At 33.9% G+C, this 18,202-nt stretch overlaps 3 protein-coding genes across 10 annotated transcripts; 2 read left to right on the top strand and 1 right to left on the bottom strand.

Annotated features, from left to right (window-relative positions):
- Window positions 1-486: 486 nt before the first annotated feature.
- On the bottom strand, window positions 487-4,102 carry LOC108477120 (reticulon-like protein B11). 3 transcript variants are annotated; one of them, XM_053023171.1, is made up of 6 exons: window positions 3,881-4,102; window positions 3,434-3,614; window positions 3,116-3,257; window positions 2,954-3,023; window positions 2,698-2,867; window positions 487-800 (listed from the first exon to the last, which is right to left on the bottom strand). In XM_053023171.1, the coding sequence occupies exons 1-5, from the start codon at window positions 3,939-3,941 to the stop codon at window positions 2,698-2,700; spliced, it is 624 nt and encodes a 207-aa protein (XP_052879131.1). In that variant the 5' UTR covers window positions 3,942-4,102; the 3' UTR covers window positions 487-800. The 3 variants fall into 3 exon arrangements, with proteins under 3 accessions (XP_052879131.1, XP_017635067.1, XP_017635066.1); XM_017779578.2 differs by lacking the exon at window positions 487-800 and adding an exon at window positions 979-1,336; XM_017779577.2 differs by lacking the exon at window positions 487-800 and adding an exon at window positions 979-1,345 and having other exon boundaries at window positions 3,881-4,101.
- Window positions 4,103-4,248: 146 nt separating this feature from the next.
- On the top strand, window positions 4,249-9,792 carry LOC108476688 (uncharacterized). 2 transcript variants are annotated; one of them, XM_017778958.2, is made up of 10 exons: window positions 4,249-4,548; window positions 5,434-5,501; window positions 6,006-6,067; window positions 6,685-6,775; window positions 7,226-7,321; window positions 8,153-8,221; window positions 8,418-8,476; window positions 8,571-8,693; window positions 8,829-8,900; window positions 8,987-9,792. In XM_017778958.2, the coding sequence occupies exons 1-10, from the start codon at window positions 4,459-4,461 to the stop codon at window positions 9,049-9,051; spliced, it is 795 nt and encodes a 264-aa protein (XP_017634447.1). In that variant the 5' UTR covers window positions 4,249-4,458; the 3' UTR covers window positions 9,052-9,792. The 2 variants fall into 2 exon arrangements, with proteins under 2 accessions (XP_017634447.1, XP_017634448.1); XM_017778959.2 differs by having other exon boundaries at window positions 4,250-4,548; window positions 6,042-6,067.
- Window positions 9,793-10,706: 914 nt separating this feature from the next.
- Window positions 10,707-17,285, top strand: LOC108477434 (uncharacterized). Of its 5 annotated transcripts, XR_008276033.1 has the most exons (4): window positions 10,707-11,311; window positions 11,411-11,871; window positions 16,354-16,436; window positions 17,118-17,285. XR_008276033.1 is itself a non-coding variant. In XM_053023173.1 (3 exons), the coding sequence occupies exons 2-3, from the start codon at window positions 11,681-11,683 to the stop codon at window positions 17,206-17,208; spliced, it is 282 nt and encodes a 93-aa protein (XP_052879133.1). In that variant the 5' UTR covers window positions 10,707-11,311; window positions 11,411-11,680; the 3' UTR covers window positions 17,209-17,285. The 5 variants fall into 5 exon arrangements, 2 of the variants coding, with proteins under 2 accessions (XP_052879133.1, XP_052879132.1); XR_001870255.2 differs by lacking the exons at window positions 16,354-16,436; window positions 17,118-17,285 and adding an exon at window positions 14,449-14,953; XR_008276032.1 differs by lacking the exons at window positions 16,354-16,436; window positions 17,118-17,285 and adding an exon at window positions 12,801-13,298.
- The last annotated feature ends 917 nt before the right edge of the window (window positions 17,286-18,202 follow it).

Raw genomic sequence — 18,202 nt, 5'->3', positions numbered from 1 at the left:
AAGGTCATTGGTTTGTCGGTTTGATTGATCCAACTCGTCCAATAACAAATTATTAAAAAATTCAAAAAAAATCAATTCAACCACCAAGTCTAAATAGTTCAAAGTTAATCTCGAGATTGATACCTCTATCAATTCCCAATTCAACCAATCCAATCTGATTCAAACAACACTGGATACTATGAGTTATTACACCTAGATTAGGAATCATTTGGCTTAAATTATTAAAGGGCATAGGTTATTAATTGGGAGAATGTAAGCTATGGAGGTACGGTGGGATTTGCATGGTACCTGAGAATTAGAAGGGATAAAGTGGAAGAAAATGTTATCCATGAGTAGATAAGTTTGTGGATATTTAAGAGCAAGTAGGCATCTGGAATGGTCTATGGCTTACATGAAATACTGCTTGTGTTGTGTAGTGCATCTGGATTCAATGAAATATGACACTCTTACAGGGAGTGATGCCAAATCCAATCAGAAGGTGGATAATTGCTAAAGACAATGATTCGCTCATGTTAAAATGCAAGCCTAGTTTGGCATTCTTTCAATAAGAACCCAAACATTCACATCTGCCCCAAAACGAAGGGGTTCTTGTGCTACTGATTTTATATTACTTTCATTGACCAAAAGGTGCGAAAACATGACAATATTAAGCTAAACTGCTTTCATAGTGATGGAAGCCGCTGCTGAATTTGGAGTCTGGACAAATTTGTTTGGAACGCACCGGCAATGACAAACCTCAACATTCACTGCTCTTTTTTCTTTCTTTGGCCAATAAGATTCACCGTTCACTGCAACTCATTCTTCAAGACATACATTGGATTAAACCGTAAACCAGGATTAAAGTAATATATGATAAACGATTAGAATTGCAGTGCTTAGTAAAAATCTAGCTTTAAATAGCCATTCCCCCAATCATATGTCTCAAATTCCTATATATATCTGCATACATCCGTGCATACATAAAGACAACAACCACCATAAGAAAAATGTATAAGCTTGGATTTCATTGCCACAAACAAGCTTCCTCCGCCCCTGGAGGATATCTGTCCCCAATCCACAAATGAATATGAAAAAAACAAAAAAATATAACCACAAACGTATAAACTGCAGGTCAAGACTTAAAAATCAAGAATATAAGGTTCCCATAAGTGGGTAAAAGAAAGAAAAAAAAAGAAAAGTTGAATCTTCTCCCAACAATATAAGTTATCAAGGTTAGTCCAGCAGCTCCTAAAGAAACTCAACTAGTATAAGGAATATCGATGGCATCGAGCAAAAAGAAATCAAATGCTTCACATCTTCAAAACCCAATTCTATGCCTCTTGTCTCACTAAACCACCTGAATTCCCTGCATAAAGTAAGTGAGAGAGAGAGGGAAAGAGAGGGAGAGATTGATAAACAAAGAGAGATGCAAGTGGAGCCAACAAGTGAGTTCAAACAAGACAATTGGCTTTGACGATTAATCGATCTAGACATCACACCCCTCTAGATGAATTGTTGCTAATTATTCAATTTGAGACAATGAGAATACGGGATTCTCACTTGGTACCCGGATTACAAAAGCAACATATGTTGGATGGAAAAGACCATTCAGAACTTATCATTTACGAGTTATATGTTATTTGTTGCATTAATTTTGTAGGACTACAAAAGCAACATATGTTGGATGGAAACGACCATTCAAAAACTTATCATTTATGAGTTACATGTTATTCGTCGCATTAATTTTGTAACCTCAACTCATGTGGCCTTCAAACAGGACCTGTAAGAGGCATCTAATCTACATTTTTATATTATTAAGTCATATTTTCATGAAACCTCTCTTGAATAGGTTTTCCAAATGGGTAAACTGACATCTAGGCTATAGGTTTGCTCAAGGTGACATTAAAGTTTTATCATATAGGGATCACATCCCGAATAACATCAATAACAAGGAAAATTTAGAAGACAAGAGTAATAGATTTGACACCTAAGAACTTCTAGTTTGAGAAAGACATATGTCTTGTGATATTTGGATAATGACCTATTATCCAAAGCCTAAGTTTATTCCTTGCTCATACTTTATTCCCTAAATCCAAAACATTCAATTAGGCATTAGAGACTGTTTTATACATTAGCAGATCTCATTTAGTAAGGTGTAAAAAGGAATTCATTTACTTGTTAGAGCAAAATCCAATTGGAGAGACAAATGCCGAACTAGTAAAATAAATGCATTTTAAAAATAGGGCTTCACAGAAAAAAAGCAGAATTGAAATCACATGTAGAGAATTGTTGATATTAAGATCATGCACCAAAAAGGGTGAACTCCAGGCATATCATGAGCAATCACAATTAACAGAGCAATAGTTATAGTCTTAAATCTAACAGAACAACATCTTCCCAAAAGAAACGAATTTAGACAGTAAGCCATGCTTGAGGGATGAAATGTTGGGCTCTTAAATCCTTAATATTTTAATTCTATGATTTAGCATTACATAACTTTTCCAGGGCAGGTACATTGGTCACAATCACAAGATGTGCATTTACTGGAATTATACTTGCAATGTGGTATGAGCAAATCGGTGTCACTTTCAACAGAGTATAATAAAACAGTTGCATAATCTAAATTAATGCAATAGAAACAACGTAAAAGGAGCTAGCTTCTTAGTTATTTCGACTAGAGTCAAGCAAGCATAGGCAGAGAGAATATACCAAACTTACCTACTGCATCTTCTTTTCCTTGTTTGAGGGCAATGGAAGCTTACTTAAGACCGTTTCATCAAGTTTCCTGCACTGCTCTTGAAAGACTCCGTGCGCTACAGACAGCTTCTCATCAATGTGAGGCTGGTACTTTTCATATACCAAAGGGACTGATAAAATAAGAATAACTCCTGTGGAACACATCCAAACAAATAAACATAAATGAATAAAGTCAATGGAATCATCACAGTTATAGGACTGGGGTCACATAACTTACCAATATAGACCAGAGTGAGGAAGTTGAAGAGACTACCAATGAATGATACAAACCACAAGCTAAGGGCAACCTGATCAACAGACATATTAAAAACTTTGCAAGTCAAGGGCATTTTAAGGTTTTATATCAATTAAATGATATTATATAAAGGAAAAGCTTAACCTTAAGAAAAACTTTCAAATTTCTGCCGATGGTAATGTCATGTGCAATTGACAATACACAATTAAGCCATATTTGTAACTCATCCGCAACAATCCCGATCGTTCTCTCAGAAATTTCCATATTAGGAATTGGCGGCAAAGGTCTGCATATGAAAGCAGAATCACTTCTATTTTCTTCTAAGAAATCATCATGCATTGTTCTCATAAAAAAAGAAGGAAACAACTGTCTTTTTTCTGGGTGCGAGTATTTTCCATCAAAGCATGCAATAGGATAAGCAGTTAGTAAAGGAGAGATTAAAGAGTTTAGCAATGGAAAAACCTGTTGAGAAGTGAAGCAGATTTGGCCCACAAGAAGAGAATAACAATAAGAAGCAACAACACGTTGGCCACGAAAGTTAAGAAATTATAACCGGCTACTTCGAATAAGTACCACATCGTCGTTGCCGAGACTAGCATCACAGCTCCGCCACGCCATTTTCTCCACAATAGCACATCAGCAACTACCGGAAATACATGAACAAGATTAAACCCAGACCTCAAAAATAAAAAAAATAAAACAATTAACAATCCCAAAATAAATCAGAATCATGTAAACCAGATGACATGTTGCTGAATAATATAATCAGCCTACGGAATATTAGTTCGTATTCGGAAAAGAAAAAATCCTCGAGAACACCCAATTATAGAAATGATCGTGGAAGCGAAACAGATCTATTGAGAAATGAAATGAAGAGGCTGCTGGAAATATATAGAAAGAGAAGGAAACCTGAGCCGCCACCAAGCGCTTTATGAACTGATGTACCAAGTGCAAGGCTGGAATCTCCCATGGGACGGGCGAATGCTGAATTTCGTTTCTTCTGCAATTTGATATCAGGGAGAAAGGAGAAAAAAGGGAGAAGGAGAGGGAGAAACAAAAACGAAGGAAGGGAGAAAGTGTACAGTCCGAAGAACAGCCAGAACAGGTCGGATCATGTCCTCATTAAAATGGGCTTGAAGCCTCTCCCTTAAGATGGGCTCATCGGGCCGGTTGATTATTGAGCTATCTCTAGCCTGATTATGTAATGTAACTCTGGTCAAATCTTGGTTTTGGTTCTGTCAGGTCAGCCCAATTTTGTAGCCCATCTATGAGAAAGAGTTTAAATGAATCGGCATTTGAGGAAGGCAGGTGCCTAGTCAGAGTGAGAGCGAGCCTGGGACGGAGAGAAAAACAGAGTCGTCGTCGTTTTTACGCTTCCATCCGTAGACACAAACCAAGAGGTGTAAAAAGAAAACAAGGAAGAGATCCCTACAGATCTCGGATCAAACAACCAAATCGAACTAACTCAAAGTCAGAGAAAAGGGAAGATGTTACCAACGGTGAGCAAAACGCGTTCCACGCCCTCCACATCTCGACCTAACTCCATGTTCCCTCAGTACCTACGTCGAATTGTCAAGGTCCATTCTCTTTCCCTCTCTCTGGATCTGATCTTCCATTTCATCTAATTTCTATCCCAGAGTTCGAATCTTGTTGCAATTAGGAATAAGACTTGTCGGTGTTGCTTCCTTTGTCCTTTTTTTTCCTCACTTCACGTTGCATCTTTGCTCAAGTTCTTGATTGAATGAAATTTACAGATTTTACATTCTAATTTTTATTTATTATTGTAATTAATTCCAATCTTAGGACTTAGTGGCGGGTAATATCTGGCGTTAGAAAGTAGATTAAAAAGGTTGGGATGTAATAGAAGAGAAGTCATTAGTGTGAAATCCAATCTAGAAGTAAATTCTAATTTCAATGTGGGAGAAGTAGTGATGAGAGAGTAAGGTGATTTTGGCGTAATAAGACTTTGGATCTTTATGTGATTCACGAATTTCTTCCTGGAAATATGCCAAGGTAACAATAACCTGGACCATTTTAAATTGAATCCCTACCAATCAGGGTTAATCTTATAATAAAATTAGTAATTTGACTTTGATGTATGTCTTTGCTGATTTGAGCAATATTGCATTGTTTTGCTAAGTTTTGAATGGTTTAATCCTCCCTAGTAATTTTGTGTCTAATGTATTTTCTTACTTGTCTTTTTCTTATATGTTTGTTATTTATTTAACTTAGATTTGGATGTAGGCCTCTGTTATAGCTGCGTGTGGGAATTTTCTCTTTTTATATTTGAAGTGTTATGCTCAAATGTATCAGTCATAGATGTTGAATTGCAATTGAACAATATATGCAATTAACTTGTAGAATGAATGGTGCTATTACTGTTACATTTCCTCATTATCATCATTGCTGTATATGGCTGCTTCATCTCATGGTGCTCCTCTTTCCTTTGTTGGTTTGTGTAGTGGCAACAAATGGATATTGAATATACTTTCTGGCAAATGCTTCACCTATGTACTGCACCAAAGGTTGTGTAAGTATCGACCCCTTACCATCATTCTACTTGATTTCTATCATCCCATATTATCATCAACTAGTTACTGAGTGCTAAATCCATATAATTCCAGGAGTAGATGAAATGTACCTATGTTGCTGACCCTCCATTTTCTGCTGACTGATTTTAAATTCTCATTGTCTCCATTAGATACGTTTTCGGAGTCTTGAAATGAAATTTGAGCTAGTAATCTACTCTATCATAGAAGACTTTTGAGTGTTTACCATCAATTAGTTTTTGGTCCAGAAATTAGTATTATTGAATGTTGATTATGTTTTTGGTCTGGGTAGAGGTCACAGGATTTTGACAGAAGGCTGCCTGTTGTATCCGGTATGGGGAACTTGTTATTGCTTGTCTGTGCCTATTGAGGGTTGTTTTTTTTTTTTTGTTTTCTGGGAGGGGGGACTTTTATTGGGGAATGATGGGTTATTTGCAGAAGGAAACTCTTTTGAGTGTTGAAATATGCTTTTCTAATTATTTTAGTTCTGTTGTGCATATGAATTACCATGGCGGATGCAGCTATCAGCACACAAAATATCACAAACGTAAGTTCGTTTCTGTTTAATTTACTTTTCTTAAAAATATGTTTATGTTAGCTACTTAAGTTCTAGCTACAATGTTTTTAATCACGGCATGCTACTTTTGTTCCTAGATATAAGTGACTGCAAATTAGTTGTGTTTCAAGTGACTTGCACACTATCTCGCTGTTAACGCTTATGCTATTGATAATTACCTCTCAATTGTGTAAATCATTTTCTACATTGTACTTTTTATGATAAGTGCCATCATCCTTTGGCCTATACGGTTGTATGTGCTACAATAAATTGCATTCTACATATTCAAGTGGGTTGTACTCTATCAAGTGGTTTACTAAGTGGAATTAGGATATGCTTTCAGCCCTTAGGGGACTTTTCTGTGCCTTTTCATCTCCCCACCCCATATAAAAGAAACTAGCAACATATTGGAAGCACACACAAGCCACTAAGAGTTATAGTACTAGATAATTCATTTAGCTTTAGAATTAATGGGTAAAACTAGTTTTCTCTGTTTTCCTTTTGGTTTTTAAGTTTCATGTTTCACTAGCTCGCTAAATGTCTGATGTAATTAAGTTCTTTCAACATCTAATGAAATATTAAATTTGTTTATTTGTTTTTTGGTTCAGAAACCAAGAACCAGTGGGCACGTGACGACCCTGCTTTTGTTGTAATCTGTAGCCTTCTTTTGGCAGTTGCAACAATAGCTTATTGTGCTGCGTAAGTTCCTTTTTTCCTTTTCAAACATGGCTGCATATAAAGAAAATAGATTACTAAGCAGTGAGACTTTAAAAGTGGTCCTTGCCTTTAGATTGGTGGGGGCATTCGCTGGATTTGAATTGGCCTTAGATTCAAATTTTACTGATCTCAGATTGGCATGCTTATGGTGTTTATAGTTTATGTGTTATCTTTGTTGCAAGTTCTCTTATGTAGCACTAGTAAGTCTTAGGTTTTTTCTAGTCATAAGCATCATGATTAGGGCTGCATCATGAGAGTGCTAAGTTTTCCAAGTATGTTAAGATCGTGGCCCCAGTGATGTTCTAACATTTTTGGATTCTTGTATAAGAATGTTAATGTTCTCTTACTTATACTTTTGCCTTTTCCTCTGAGCTGCTTGATATTTTGCTGACCCAGCCATTGTAATATTTTGTTGTCTTCTATCTAATGCAGGTATGATCACAGTGCTGCACATGCTGTTTTTGTAGTTATTTCAGTATTGCTTTTCCATTTTTTACTTACTGGAGTATTTCTGGCTACATGTTGTTGGTAAGAGTTTAGTATCTGAACTGGAGTTAGTATCTCTTAAAAACTGTATCTTACTGTTAGCTCAGGATTGATGTGTAGCATATATGCTGATAGTATATATAAATTGAGAAGCTGTGTAAGTTAGCTAATGCCTCTCATTCTTTTTGAAAACTCGACCTAAATAGACATATATCTGTTCTGTGTGTTTTGATTCTTTTAAGTAGGTCTGAGGCTGGAGAAGAATGCTATAATTGTCTCACTGTATTTATAACAGGGTATAGTTACGGTTGTCCAATAGGCTGTAGTGGTTTGTTGTCTAGAAGACATTATTCTTACCAAAGGATGGAGATCAAGCTTGCCATTACATTTTACTCGGAATTACTCTGACTGCTTGAGATAATCCTAATGAATTGGTGGCTGAAATTCTAAATTGATTTATCTTGATATGGTGGCTATAGTCTTTATATTTTAAGCTTGTTGCATAACATTATTCCAATCAGAAATCTTTTTAAGAACTCCAATGCAACAGTAAGAATGTATATGAGATGCTGAAGCTTCTGGTACAAATGTAAAGATGCAAAAATAGCAAAACTTTAGGCACCTGTTCTAACTAAGCAGATACAAGGTTCCCTAACACTACCATCTTTGTGCAAATAAATATTTATGCTATAGTAGTTGAACATCCTGAACTGGTTGAAAGAACTGGAGTACTGTGCTGAGTTGTTTCTATAGCTTTATTATTAACTTGAACAAGATAAAAGCTGCAGGTGTATCTTTTAGTGTATTCACAGTAGTATAGCAGGCACAAGTGCACTTTCTTTATGCTGAATTGCATTCCCTGACTCCATGCAGGTTCTTGACAAATGCTTACCTTCGGGAAGAGGCTCCAAATAGTCATGTTGTTGAACAACGGGTTGAATGGCAAGTCCGAAGACTTCTTTCTATCTTTCAAGAAATTTAATCTCTCTGTGTGAGCTGTTTGTACTGGCTTAATTGTTAATTGACAGATCTGGATCATCAATGCTTTATGTTTTCAGCCAGCTGCATAATAGCTTATGAATATTAGCATGTAAAATAGTTGTGTGGTGCTGACTGTGGTTTTCCTTTGTTTTCGAAGGCTGTATGCATTTGATGTGCACTGCAATTCTTTCTTCCCGATGTTTGTAATGCTTTACGGTAATTTTATGGTTAATGCCTGTTTGACCCTTCGTTTATAATTTCAGTAATAGAAAGGGATCTAGACGTGACTAACATTATTGTTTTTTGGCAGTAATACATTATTTTGTGTCACCGCTTCTGGTAGCCCATGGTTTTATACCTGAACTTCTGTCCAATCTGCTGTTCATGGTGGCAGCTTCTTACTATCACTACCTTAACTTTTTAGGTTATGACGGTAAGCTTATTTGCTTGCTCTTTTTCATTTATGTGTCTGGTGACTGGCCTATCATTATATTTTGGGGGGTATGTAACTTCTCGAAGATGTGGCTAACTGTTACCTTTGCTAACTGACATATCAATTATGCTGCAGTACTTCCCTTTTTGGAGAGAACAACCTTTTTCCTCTACCCAATTGGTGTCATAATTGTTCTATCCCCTATCTGTAAGTTTTCGGACTTTATATCTAGTTTTGTTTTTGCATGGGAATCATAGCTAAGGTGAAACTAAACTTCGTCCTTTGATGTGCAGTGATTTTAAGTGGCTTCAATCCTTCAAGATATTTTATGAATATGTATTTTAGCCAAAGGATATGATGCGCAGATTGTGAGATTAGTGACTGCTTTGGAGGCTGCATCAATGTTAGAATGCTTGATGATTTGCATACATGTAAAAAAAGAAGAAGAAATGCAGCAAAAAATGAGAAAGAGGAAGAAAAAAAGGTAACCTCGACCTTCTTCATGGTTTTTTTTTCTTACCATCAGGAACAGAAATCAGAACCGAACGAAGTTAGGTTAGAAAAAGGATTTTTTCAATGTTCAAGATTGATTGATCAAATGGAGCTATTTGAAATGTAATGATTTTGACCCCGTGTTTCTTATTAATATATATTTGTGTTCTATTTGGAAAAAAAAATCCTAGCATATGGATTCTGCATTTTTTCAGTATTTATAATGCCTGTGGGATGTGCATAGGATTATAAGTTTGCCATTTGCTTCATTGTGCCAATTATTGACGAGCTCCTTTAAAATATTGCTTGCTTGTGGAAGTGAGTTCGATGTATCTTTCTGTCAGCTTAGGATGTAACCAATTTCAGGCCAAGTTTTCCGTCATTGGTGATGCGCTGTATATGTGCAAATGGTTTGTGTATTAGTTTAGCAGAGAATAGGGATTTTTTATTTTACTTCTCATATCCGTTTTTACAGTTCATGGTCGGGGTATGTGACTGAAGGAATAGGGACTTTAATAAAATATTTGTAATTGCAAGTTGGCTCTTGTTAGATTTGAAAAGAAAAATGAATTCAGTTCGATCATTATCGAGATGATGGTTCCAATAATTGAGCTCAAGCTTGAACTATAGTTTAGTTTGAGTATCATAAATATTTAATTTGAATAATTTATAGTATTTATGTTATTATTAGCATTTAATTCTTATGTAAATATTTACTTTTTTTGTCAAAACCCCAAACCTAGGTTTTCCTTTTTCCTACCTGGCGGCCTCTCTCTCCCGCACCCAAGGCTTGTATATCAATCTTATTTCTACCCTTTTACCTTCCCATCTCCTTTACCTCAGTTAAAAATTATGTAATAAAATTCTTTTGGATTTGAGTCTCATTGCATATATATTTTATATAAAAAGGAAAAATTTTAAAATTTTACATGAATTTTAATTTGGTGTAATTATATATATAAAACTTTAATTATGGTTTAAATATATACTTGAAATTTTAATTTTGATTTAATTATACATATTTAAAAAATAAATATATTAATTTATTTTTATATTGGATAAATATAATTATGTACGTATGTAATATATAAGCATAAAATGATATTAAATTAAAATTGGATCAAATTAAAATTTTATGTATAAAATTGTACAAAATTAAAATTTATATGATGATAATTTTTCTTTTATCATTATTATGTAGAGAGAGAAAAAATAAGAATGTTTAAATTCTTGTCATTCAATTAACAAAAGCTTTAATCATTACTCTAAACTACCCCGAACAAGTCTTGATGATAAATATTTTTTAAGTTAATATAATAATAAATCTTGATTGTTTATCATTTAAAAAATCATTATGTAATATGATTTTAACCATTTTATTACTGTGCATTATTATTATATTTTGAAAAGTAAACTATTTTGTTAGTCATTCTAAATATATGTTATTTTTATTTTGATTACGTTAATTTAATCACCACACATTGATTTAAGCTTTTTCAGAAACTTATTTTCTTTGTCGATGTCTCCATTTAACTTCCACCATATTATCTAATTTGGGTTTTCTTTATTTCTTATTCAGATGATAGTTTTCCAAGAAAAAGCCTTATTTTCTTTTTTTGTTTTACTTCACTAACCTTGAAAGAAATAACAATCCCACTTTTCTTTCTCCCTTGTGGTTATAATACCTTCTTGAATTGGTATAAAAAAAGTCAACACCATATAGTAATATCTTTGAAAGAAATTTATAATTGAATTGATATTACTAAGGGTCTGTTTGTTTGGAAGTAGAACAGTTTCTGGAAAAGTTTTTCAGCCTTTTCCATTGTTTGTTTGGCTGAAAATATTTTCCCAAGAGAAAATCAATTACAAAATATGGGAAAAGAACCCCTTAATCTTGGAAAATGTCTTACAGTTTCTAATTCGGTAAGACATTTTCAGGAAAATTAGAAGCCAACACTGATTTTCTGCTTCCCCTTCCCCTTCCCCCATCCTTGACACCTGATCTTCTGCTTGCCGTCAGCCAACACTGATTCTCAACACCAGACACCGGAGTTCATCAAAGCTTTTACCCATCTTCGCCTTTCGTTGTCAAAATCTGCACTGGCATTCATCTTCTTCTCTCGAAGGTAAGAACAAAAAAAATTGTTATGGGGAAAGGGTGTTGTCTTTTCTGATGTTTAACTTTGGTTTTTCTTTTCTGATGAACCCATTTTTCTTCATTACAGATTCGATCACAGTGCTTATTGTTACTTTAAAATTTATTTACTGAAAGCATTTGTGGATTGCAACGGATGGGTGCACTTTGTGAATATAAGATATTGTGTCTAGTTAAAAGCTGATCTTTGTGCATTTGAATCAAGTGCTTACCATACTCTTCATTCCATGAAGCTTATGGTAATGATTGAGCTAAAAGTCGCTCGAGCCACTCTAAATCCCCAGGCTGTTTACCTTATGGTGGCAACTCATTTAATTCCTATGATGGTCATAATCGAAACATGGGAGCTTATAGAACTGAGGGATGGGATACTGAGAGACGGGGATCTGATTTGCAATCTGGCAATCAGTTTGAATACCATGCCTTCCCTCAAACGTTAGATGAGTTGGAGTTGGAATTTAAGATAGAGGCAATGGAACTTGGAAGAATTCGTGATAAGGAAGAAGATGAGAGAATTATAAGTATCGAAAGGTAAGATGTTTATCTTGTTTGACTATCGTGTGTGCTTTTGGTGCTAAATGGTTTATTTGACAAGCCTATATCCTTCTCAGATAAGGTAAAATTTTTTATAACTTAGTTATCAATGTTGGATTGTAACTTTCTGTACTGTTAATTAACTACAATGAACACCACGAAGTTCAAAACTCTAAAGCCGGAAACAGAGGTTTTTGTTCTTACTTTGTTTCTTACTAGAACATATTCCTGGAGTGCTGTGTAGACTTTTTCCCTCTTGCTCATCCTTATAGGGCTAATCTGTATACCCTTAGACTATCTCTGTTTATGGAAAGCCATACATCATTTAGATTGTTTATGGGCTTCTTATGGTGTGGGTTGAATGTTAGAGATGAGTGTGGGTTGAATGTTAGAGATGAGTGTGTGAGGTACTCAAATCTTATGGAAAATTATTCCTCTAGGCTTTATGACTCTTATGGTGAGTTTCAACGTCAGAGGCGTGAAGATTTTGGGAAAGCTTACAATCGTTACTAAATCAATATAATTTCAGTTCTTCTCAAGTGTGGAAGAAGCGTTTCTCTCTCAATTCACTCTTCCACTTGACCTAACTTAAAAAAAAAATTCTTCCTATTGATTAACTTATATTCTTCCACATTATAAGCCTATGTTTATCAGGTGTGAATACTGTCTTCTCTAACTTCTTTTAACTTTTTGGATAATTATTCCAGACAACTTCCTTTCTGCGCTTTTGCTCTGAATCTATCTGGTTTCCTTCTCGTTGCAAAAACATCTGCTTTGACCATGAATGTAGCTAGGGTTGTTAAGGACTGGTTATTAATTGCATTCTCATGGTCTGTCATTAAGGATACCGTCACACCCATCAACTTATTTGGTTATGGGGTTGCACATTTTTGGGTATTGCTTACTATAACCATGCCAAGTTACAGGCTTTGAAGGCTAAAGAAGCAGAGAAGAAAGTTGGATAGGCTGATGAGGAAGGTGAGAGGTTGATTGAGGAAAGGCAAGGTGAGGGATCTGTTAAGTGGAAACTAAACAATCCCATAATTTAGAAACAAATGGGGCAGTTGATTTTTTTCTAGGATATGAAATATGGGAATTGAGGTTGCAAAATAAGGACTAAAGGGAGATAGAGAGGTATGGATGGATGATTGTGGATGGATGATAATCAAAAAAGTGTTTTTCTAATGGGCAAAAAGGACAGGATAAAGATTTCTTTTGCTTTTTTGGATGCATTTGAGTTATGGGGTTTGCTGCTCTTAGTCTCCGTTTCCATAAGCTAGTTGTTTTTAATTTATTACATATTTAATTTGATTTATTTATTTATAAATAAATCATTACAATATATGTAAAAACAATTTAAAATATAAATTTATTAATATATATATAAATTTATTAATATATGTAAAAACAACTTTCTCGGAAAATATTTTCAGGAAATCTGCCAAACAGCATAAAATATTTTACACAGATTCTTCCAAACACCAGAAAAGTAAGTCATTTCCGGAAAAAGAAATTATTTTCTAGAAAATATTTTATTGGCAAACAAATGGAGCCTAAATTTAGTAATAATAAGATAAATTGATGTAGATTTTCATTAATATAGTAATAATGAATAGTGAAATCGAAACCCAACAGCGTTCCTTTCCTCAATAGATTAAGTCTTTCATGTTCTATTGTTGTCCTTTTTTATCAATAGATATAACAGACAAAACAGAGAATAATAATAATAAACCCTCAAAAATCAAGCACACATCCATCTTTGTCACCTCTCTATTTTTTTAGCTCTCTTTCTTTTCTTCCCTCTTTGGTCTGTTTATTTACTTCCCTACTTTATGATTTGTAAATCAATAGTTTGCCTTAGAACTTTCTAGTTCTCATTTTTTTTCTTGGTGGGTGTCAATTTCTCTGCTTTGTTCACCAACCAAGTTGGTTTGTTATCTGTTTTTCATTGTCATCATCATCACCCTCTTTGAGAGATTTACCAAAAAGTCGTGTGACATCAATTATTGTGTATTTGGATCCTTCAAAGGCATGTAAATTGGTCAAGTTGAACAGAGCATTTATAAGTGCTTCTTCAACTAGTTCTGTTTGGAATCCAAATTTCCATCTAATTATTAAGTCCTAATTTATAAAATTTTAACTTTTGTGCCTGAAATTTTGGGTAAATGAGATCTATATTCAAGACTATGTAAAACAAATACTCTTGATAGTGGTACCAAGATATGGTTTTTTATTTCCCTACTGATATGGAATAAAAGTTTCAGTCTGTTTTACTTGTTTTATTTCCTTTTTACGTTGTTTTTGCATGGACCAAAACAATGAGTTTGGACTTTAGTGATACAAAGCATTTTGCCTTGTTTTTATTTTACATACTATGAGCTGCCATGACAACTATTGCAATATCTAAGGCTGCTAGGCTATCTGCTTATGTACATGCAGTAACAGTGCACAAAAAAAGGAAGGTTATTCTTGGTTGTTAAATCACACGTCTCTCTCCCTATTCTCTCTTTCAATTTATGTTTCTCTCCTGTTGCTCTCCTATTTCTTATCTTTTTTGTAATGCCCGTATTAAAGGTATCAGAGCGATCGTTCCTTCATGGCCGACGACAGAACCACCACTAGATTGTAGAGGGATGTTGGGCAACTGCAACAAGAATTTGTTTAGCTCTAAGTACGACTCGAAGTTGAGATATAGGGGTTGGATGCCAAGTTTGATAGTAGGATCAATGAACTTCGAGAAGGGGTACAAGAAGAGTTTAAATTTGAGATACAATGATTGTTCGAGTAATACCTGAGGCAGCTCCCTTGTAATAGCCTGAATTTTTAGTGGTGTCGGAATAGTGATTCGAGATCACTAAGTCCGACAAATGAGTAGAAAATATTAATAATTTAGTGAATATAAGTTAAGTGTGAAGTTAGGAAAATTTTTGAAATAGCGAATAGTGTACTTGAAAAAAAAAATTAAATTAGAATCGGAAACGAGATATCGAGAATTTGAAAATTTTTAAAACGAGCCATAAATATTTTTATAAATATTTATGGAGTGTTAATAAGTTAGTATTAAAGTTTCGTCAAGAAATTTTAAAGTTTTGATAGTTAATTGAATAAAAAGGATTAAATTGTAACAAATGTAAAATTATGGGAAATGATTAAATAGCTTAAATGATAAAAGAAAGAGGGTTTAAAAGGCAAATAGACCTCAGGCCTATTTGGGCTGGACGGCAAGGTGCATGAAATCAGCAGGAAAATTGATGAATTAAGGGCAAAATTGGAATATTGTAAAAATTTACTTAATAAACTAGGACTAAAGTGGAATTATCTAGAATTCTCATTATTTTTCTGCATTCTCATCAGAAAAAACACCATAGAAGGGTTTTCTTAAGCTGGTTTTTCATATTTTTACTGCAAGTAAGTTCAATTCTTGATTATTTCTTGAAATTTTTGTGTTTTTATGACTTTTACAACTAGGTCCACTTGTTGAATTCATTAGTTTTTGATTCTATGAAAGAAATTGAAAGTTGATATGAATATGTGCTGGAATTATATGATGATTTAGCATGGAATTAGAGTTTTAAATTGTTTATATGCTGATTTTATTGAAAGAATTGAATAGAAAGTGAATGTTTGGGATCTAAAGGTGAAAAAGTTTGAAGTTAGGGTTTTATGTGGAAATTCTGAATTTAAATAATTGTGAAATAACTTATAATGTTAAGGTAAAGCATTAATTGGGAATAATTAGCTTCATTGAGGGATTAATTGAGCAAGGATTGAATTGTATGAACTGTGAAATTTGGGGCAAAAATCGAAATCAACATTTGCACTAAAACAGTTTTGGACAATAGCAGTAATCTAACTTTGAAAAATCACCATAAACTGTATAAATCGAATTAGAAGATGAAAAAAATATGAAATTAAAGCTTATTGAGTCTAGTTTCTCATAGAAGAAACGGTGTAAGCAACGGAATTGTAGATCATGAGATATAATAGATTTTGTGAGACAATGTCAGAATGATTTCGGGATCCCCTGTTCTGACTTTGAAAAATCATAAAAAATTGGAGAAAAATAATTAGGGGCTTAAATTTATATTTTTAAAATCCTTAATGAGTCTATTTTCAATAGAAACAAACATGGACATCATCCGAATTCTGTACGAAGAGATAATTAATTTTTAGTGAAAAAGGGTCGGAATTGTCAGACAGCAGAACAGGGGTGAATTTAAAGAATAAACTGTACTTATTGGCTAAACCAAAAATTCTAAAAATTTTATGATAAGAAGATATATCAGTCTAGTTTCAGATAAAATTAGCGGATCCTAATTTGGAGTTCTGTAGCTAAAGATAAAAATAATTTAGTGACTATGACACCGATGGACAACATTGGAATATACATAAGTAAACAATTAAATTATAGATAATATTACTTATAAGCGGGTTGAAGATGAAGTCAATACTGATAAATGAATGATTTTACAATGATAGATCGAGAACCCGAAGCAAGTCGAGGAAAAGAAAAATTAGCTGATTAGTTCCTGAATTTTCACAAATTTTACAAATCGACCCAGGTAAGTTCATATGGTTGAAGTTTAATGATTATATGTTAATTTTATGAATTATATAATGTATGATGAAATATATTTATTGATGAATAGAAAATAAAATAACAACCTGAAAATCGAATAAATGATCAAATTGAGTGGAATGTTGAATTTGAGTACTTCTGATCAGTGACAAGTGATAAGTGATAAGTGGTAGCCTCAGCTACACTTATCTGATCAGTGATAAGTGACAAATGATAAGTGGTAGCTTAGCTACTCTTATCGATCAAGTGACAAGTGATAAGTGATAAGTGGTAGCTTTAGCTACACTTATCGATCGATGACAAGTGATAAATGTGATCGATGTAAAACCGCAAGGTGGCTATGATTTTAAAAAGTGATAAGTGATCATATGCAAGACCATAGTTATACTATGGCAAAGTGAAAGTGAAGTACTCAATTTTCCTTTACCATTCCCTAATTTGGTTAAAGAATGATATATGACAAATGGGCCCAAAAGAATTAATGGAAATGGATAAGTGGTAGTGAGTTTATATAGGAACTCACCAATGACCTGTGATTGACAGTGAACTTAATAATTGTGTATATAGTATAAGTGTATAAATATTTGGTAAGATTTATGTTTTATGCCTATGAACTTACTAAGCTTTTATAAGCTTATTTGAGTGTATTCAATGTCTCTTGTAGATTGACGTGGAAGTATATGGAGGATCGGATCAACACAGAGGATCACACTATCCAGATTATCTCCGATAGCTTTTGTAAATTTCCTTTTTGATTTATATGGCATGTATAAGGCTTGGTGATTATATAAATATTAAGACTTGTTTAATGAATATACATTAAAGTAAAGAATGATGAGTATGTTAAATAGTATAATTATAATAGAAGTATAATTTTGTATTAAATTGATTGAAATGAATTGGTTGGTTGGATTGGTCTCGGTTTTAAAAATTGCAGGGAAGGTTAGATATTTATAAAAGGGTTATATTGAGCAAAAAAAAAAAAACACTTTGAGATTTTGCGAAAAATTCCCTATGGTTTTGATTTAATTCTAGTTTGGTCTCGAAGTATGTTTTGGGCTTTGGAGGCCCATCTAAAGGACACCATGACATGTTTTAGTAAATAAATAGTATTTAACTCGTATTAACAGAAAATTAATTTGGTAAACTCCGGTAATGCCTCCTACACTATTCCGGCGATGAATACGGGTAAGGGGTGTTACATTTAGTGGTATCAGAGCCCAGTTTAGCCGGTTCTCGAAACATGTGTTATGTGTATGTTTAGAAATACATGCCATATAAATCTGTGATAGTGTGATGTGTATGATCCGATCTAATCTTTGTCATTTTTATAGATACTCTCCGATTATAAAGATGTCAGATAGACCTGAACGTACTGAACAGGAGGAAGCTAACAGTAAGGTGCAGACTCCAGAACAAGGAAAAGTAGTGATATTCCAATTTCTATGATGCGAGAGCAAGAACTTAAAAATATGATTTATGGAGTTATGAATCAGTGGTATAAGGAGATGATACAAGAAAGAAGTCAGTCTCAACCACCTCCTCCCCCTACTACGCCACCTATGGTACCTCCGGTTGCTCCTCCACCTCCTTCAATAATTGAAACTTGTAAACGTTCTCCGATCGAAAAGCTTAGGAAGTTTGGAGCTGAAGAATTTCGAGGGAGATCAGATGATGACCCTGTAAAAGCTGAGTATTGGCTACAAAGTTTGGTAAGAATTTTTAAACAGATGACTTGTTCTCCGGAAG

Source organism: Gossypium arboreum, chromosome 12 (assembly GCF_025698485.1).
Source record: "Gossypium arboreum isolate Shixiya-1 chromosome 12, ASM2569848v2, whole genome shotgun sequence".
NCBI classification, from domain to species: Eukaryota; Viridiplantae; Streptophyta; class Magnoliopsida; order Malvales; family Malvaceae; genus Gossypium; species Gossypium arboreum.
This window is presented reverse-complemented; position numbering and strand designations above follow the sequence as displayed.